The sequence below is a fragment of the Ostrinia furnacalis genome, unplaced genomic scaffold, assembly GCF_004193835.3.
Source record: "Ostrinia furnacalis isolate ACB-3 unplaced genomic scaffold, ASM419383v2 OfSCF4915, whole genome shotgun sequence".
NCBI lineage: Eukaryota > Metazoa > Arthropoda > Insecta > Lepidoptera > Crambidae > Ostrinia > Ostrinia furnacalis.
This window is the reverse complement of record NW_021135154.1, coordinates 2,773,053-2,778,614: the sequence shown is the minus strand read 5'-3', so window position 1 is coordinate 2,778,614 and position 5,562 is coordinate 2,773,053. Positions and strand designations below refer to the sequence as shown.

Here is a 5,562-nt window from a genome sequence, read left to right as displayed (position 1 = left end):
TTTCAAGATAGCATCAGAAAGACAAATTACCCGATCGCTAGTCCATAACGGTTTCTCGGATAATACAACAGCGGGTTTCAACACACGACGTTGTTTTCAAAGACCGACAGGCGTGAAATTAACTTTCAGAGGAAATCTGTTCGGGACTTCCCCGGAAAAATGCACGGACGACAATAGTCAGATACGATTATTTTGTTCAGACGCGTCATGTGTTTGGTAGATGTTATTCCCCGGGATAAATTAATTTCATGTAATATTTGAGAAGCGTCATGTATGTTACCTATTTGGTATTGTATGGTTACCCTGCGAAAAATTAGTTTCATAATTTAATACGTTTTTTTATATGAATGAATGTAGAAAAGTGGAGAGGCGTGCTAATTTGGTACGTGTATAAGTTTTCTGAAAAAGGGCCTTTAGGTATACTAACAAACACTATGATTTTGTGGTGAAATTAGTGGAAGATTGTTGCAAAAGTTTTAAATTAAAAATTAATAACCAGCAAAATGATACAAATAAGATATTTAAACATCATTTTATTAAAAGTAGTATAAATTAAATAGACATAACAAGATTATTTTATCATTAACATTAAATCACATTAATTACATAAACTAGCATTTCTACGATTATCACAATAAATTGTCCTTATGCTACATTTTATTAAACAAAAATCAGACCTATTAAGAATTCAAGATTGCATACAAATAATATTTATAGAGAGATACTTAACAGACCAAAATATTACGACATTCTATGATTCATTATTTACTGTAATTAGGTAACTTATCATTTCGAAAAAATCCTATATATTTTATTACTAGATATAGTCACAATTACAAGTTAAACACGTCTTATTACCTTCTCGTTTTATACAATTATCTAAGTATGTTTTGCTACAAAACCTATGACATTTAAACTTTGGTCATAATTACTAAAAATATTATAAAAATAAACAATATTTGTTTTTGTTCAGGTAGGTTCTTAATTTTTTTTTTTGATATCATGAACCGTTCAAATGGTATCATTTTTATTAATGAAAGGCAATAAACATCAAGTAACAGGTACTTATTTTACGACTAATCACTTTAAAAATTAGTTCTTATAAATATGTTACTTAAGCTCCTTTATTTACTTATGTTTTTCTAATTTGTAGGTAAATGAATATGAAATTGAAATATAAGTATGCATTGTTACTATGTTAGGTAGGTACTTTTAAGACTTTAGTACACTTTCTTAAACGGGGGCACAAAGTTACAAAACCTTTTTATTATGATTCATTAAACAAAAAAGCAAATGTTTTTGAATTTGGAATTATAGTGTTCCAAATTCAAACCACGTTCGATTTTTAATTTTACTATCAGGATCTCAGTTATCATTTTACTTTTGTTAGTGGCTGACAGTAACTTGTCAACCACTGACAATAACCGTTATTCATCTGTTATACGTATATTTCGACTTCGAAGTTCAGCGGGTGGTGTCTTTGGCTCTTCATTCTGACTGTGACGTGTGAGTAGCCCACACCGCCATCGGTGATGTTGGCGCTGGCATGAGAGAAGTCGTTGTCTACTGCTGCTATGCCCTGGAACAAAAAGTGGAATCTATTAGATTCGATGAAAGGAGGGATTTTTGTTTTAATAATAGCAATAGGTAGTCGCTTAAAAATTATCACAGTGTGTAATTAACGCTCTTTTGGCGTTTTTGATAATGGCACTACTTATAGGAGGTATAACTTATACGATGATGTGAAACCATTCCTATGTGAATGCTATTTTTATTTCTAGACAGAGATACATCGATGATTTGGTGGTATCATTTTTAGTTTCGAATTTTTTTTTAAATTTTGCGCTCTGTATCTTAACATACGATTTTTGCAATATCAATCTAGAGTTAAAAATTTTTAATAATCCAATGTATCCAAATTTTGACACCGAAATCAGAAATGTGGAACACAAATCGAAATTTATTTAACGATTTTGTCGAAACCAGAGCTGATTACATAAGTTGTCAGTTAATTACATCCAATGATTTAATGACCTGACATGACTAGACTATAGATAGATATATTTACGTCATCTTATCATCACATAGAGTTCCTTGTTAGCACTATCTAATGAAGTAAGTTTATTATTGCAAAACATATTTATGTATTTATTCCGAGGTCAATAACATGATGGTTCGTGAATTCGATTTTAATATTGATAACGGTGTCTATTTGCAAAACTAGGAGTCGAACTAGACACACATTAATTAATCGGCAGGCACTTAATATTGAAATCCTTTTTTTGTTTAATTATTATCAGCACTTCTTTTATGTCGAAAAAATATGAGTTGGTGTTTGTTCTGCATTCTTAAAATTGTTTGTTTAGTGTTCGTTTTAAACCTACATAAAATATTGGATGTACTAACTACTCACACAATACATTACATAGTAAGTATATTATTATTATGTATACTGCACATAAATGAACATACATTTATTTGTATACCTACTTATTATGGTTTACACCGAGCACGTCCGTGACTTCGATCACGTGAGCTCACCATTATCATTATATAACTTATTTATTGTATTCTGATATATTTTTGTCTTCTTCAATAGACATTCATTATTTTTTTTGTTTAAAGAGTCACGAACATTTAGCTATCAACCTTCCCAAACTTTGTCTCTTAAAATAATTTCATGAAACCTAGGTAAATCATCAGATATTCATCAAATACTTAGTTAAATAAAGATGTGTAAAATAATAGAATTTAATACTGGGAACAAGAAGCTAGTTAGTGCGTAACAACGTTGATTAAAGAAACTCAAACAGTTGTATAAATAAAGTTATAGTCTTAGGTATCTTAATGAAAAATGATTCATATTAAGCAAATAAGTAATTTACTATCATAATGGCTACAATGCCGATCAGCATCTACTACAAAAATAAATCATGAATAGGTACTTATAAAACCTAAATGTTTAAAAGTAAAAAGGATAATAACACTTTTCAAGGTTAGGTCGAGTGTTTGTTTAGCAGTAATTTATAAGAACCACTTTTGTTTTCCATGAAATGATCAAGAAAATAAGTAAAGGAACCGGTTTTACACATTCTTATCAAAATGTACTCCAACGTAAACTTAACATTGAAGCAGTGCACTTTGCAGGTGGAATGCAAATTTATTTCTTGCTTGTTAAGAATCCACTGCTAAGTATAGACCGGCTGATAAAAGCAAGATTTATTATGGAATTTTTCATATTTATTTGTAGTTATCAATATTTTGAACTGTGACAAAATTTTAAATAAAGATCATCTTGTAATTCGTTAAAAATATATAATTTTGCTATCAGAATTCTATGTGAATTTAAAATATTATCACGAAGTTATAATATCTGAAAGTTATTGTACAAAAGTGTATTTATTCGGCAGTTTTCGAAAAAAAACCTACAGGAAAATTCTAGAAACACTGGAATTACCTTTATAATTCGTTTCTCTGGATCCGTGTAAGTCATCGTTTTAATCCTCTTCTTGAAGGGTATCGCGAAGTCCTTGATCCTCTGATGGAAGACCATCTTCTTGTGCACTGTGTCTCCAACGATCATGTCGTAGCCTGCACACACACACAGACAAGTTAACACTGCCAGCAACACAGCACGCATTTCCAAGCTGAATTCATTTCACATATTGCACAAAACTTGACTCGACCAGCGGAGACCGACGAATGTGGCTCCGAATGACGATAACCTCACGATAACGTCACTAGCAACTTCTCGTTTACACAAACCGACCAAAATGCAATGTTAACGAGCCAAATAGTATCCGCTAATGGTTTTCGCGATTGTAGTTCGAGACAGTCTTCGAAAGGTCGTAATTTGTTTGTTTTCGCGCCTCAATGGGACAATGGGTACACACAAACATTTGTTATCATAACTAAAATCATATTTTGGTTCGTGAACATATTTAGACACCATTTTAAATGCTGATGATAATGTAATGTGGCGTCGTTTTAAAAATAGTATTAAAATGTAAACAGCTAAGGATTGAAATTTGCTGCCTGCTGCTACTGTCTTTCTCGAACACTATAATCCGGGTATTTTCAAGGCGAGAATGAATAGGCACTTACAGGGCAGGAATATACATCCTAGACTGCATTTCACTTAGCATTAGGTGCGATTGCAGTCAAATACCTGCCTTGTTCAGAATAAAAAAAGAGAAAAAAATGAGAGAAGGCCTTTTCGATACTGATATGAAATATTACCAGCGGAAATTAAAATCGGCTTCTGTTTTTGTGCAAACAGAATGATTAATTTGCTCTTCAGTCCCGAGCTGACAAGTGGATTTTCGGAACTTCTCGAAAGAGTTTTTTTTTATTAACTTTAGGGAAGTGTCAGGCGTTGTCAGGTAATCATACAACTTTTATTGGGGTGTATTAAAAAGCGAATTGAATGTCTTACGTATTTTTTTTTTTATACCAAATGTAGAAATAAGTATTTTTCGTGTTTTGGACTAAATAGGTACTTATTAATAAAAAATAAAAATACCTATGCAGGACGCTTAAAATAGGACTTACTGTCAGTTTCTTTTTTAGTTCGTTCTTACATCAATATCCTGGAAAAAAACACTTTTACACATTGTTATGAAATAAGTAGGTAAGTAAATACTTTTATCTAGTTTTAAAACTCATTTAGTGCATTATTGAAATATTTAGATATCCAATTTATATTATTTATCATTCACAGGTTGACACAAGTCATTAGTAATCACGTCACATACTTACATTAATGGTCACGATATGACGTCAAAGTATTTTTTAGGTCTAATTGAAGGTAAACGTGGCACTATATGTCAAATTCCGTTCCAAATACAAATAAATTAATACGCGCCACGTTTCAGCAGGGAAAGGGTTACATCAACGGTTTAATTTGGATTAATCGCTCGTCTATCCGCCTCGACGTTTTAGACCACAGGACAATCGGTTCAGCCAGAACATGTTCATCTAAATTTTCGCGACACGTGTGTGTATCACAACTTTTGTAATCTACAAAGATTGTTGTAATTTTAGAGCGGATAAAAAACCTAAACTTTTAAACTAGTTACTTAACTACTATTAAATCTGTTCTCAGAGAGGAAAAGAAAAATAAATTGTGGCTTAACCGATAGATAGGTAATATGTTTTATTGTCTATGCTTACAAATTAGTAGTCGAAGCATGAAATAAGTAAGATCCAAAATTAATATAAGTAATATGGGCTAGCTGTTTTATTCGTTACCGGTTGTATCCACAGGCGTGTAATTTCCGAATAAAACAAAAGGAAGTCTGTTGTTTCCATAAATCAAGTTAATTTAGAATGTTTGTGAGTGTAAAAGGTTTTTGTTTGTATTATTCAAAGTTGCAACCTTTGATCAACGCTGGGTGATTTTGTTTATGTTACACGTACTGGCTGAAACAAGTTCGAATGTTCAATGTAATTGAGTCTTGTTTGACATTTTGGTTGTCGACGTTCTGTGTTAATCATGGCCATTGGTTTAATTAATGTTTAATTTACTAGTATACATACATATTTCTTCTTACAATGAAAGTA

The 5,562-nt window shown here is 31.6% G+C and overlaps 1 protein-coding gene across 1 annotated transcript; it reads right to left on the bottom strand.

The window, feature by feature from the left end:
• Positions 1-954: 954 nt before the first annotated feature.
• On the bottom strand, positions 955-3,761 carry LOC114360201 (uncharacterized). Its single transcript, XM_028314806.1, has 2 exons — positions 3,458-3,761; positions 955-1,579 (listed from the first exon to the last, which is right to left on the bottom strand). The coding sequence occupies exons 1-2, from the start codon at positions 3,638-3,640 to the stop codon at positions 1,439-1,441; spliced, it is 324 nt and encodes a 107-aa protein (XP_028170607.1). The 5' UTR covers positions 3,641-3,761; the 3' UTR covers positions 955-1,438.
• Positions 3,762-5,562: the final 1,801 nt, after the last annotated feature.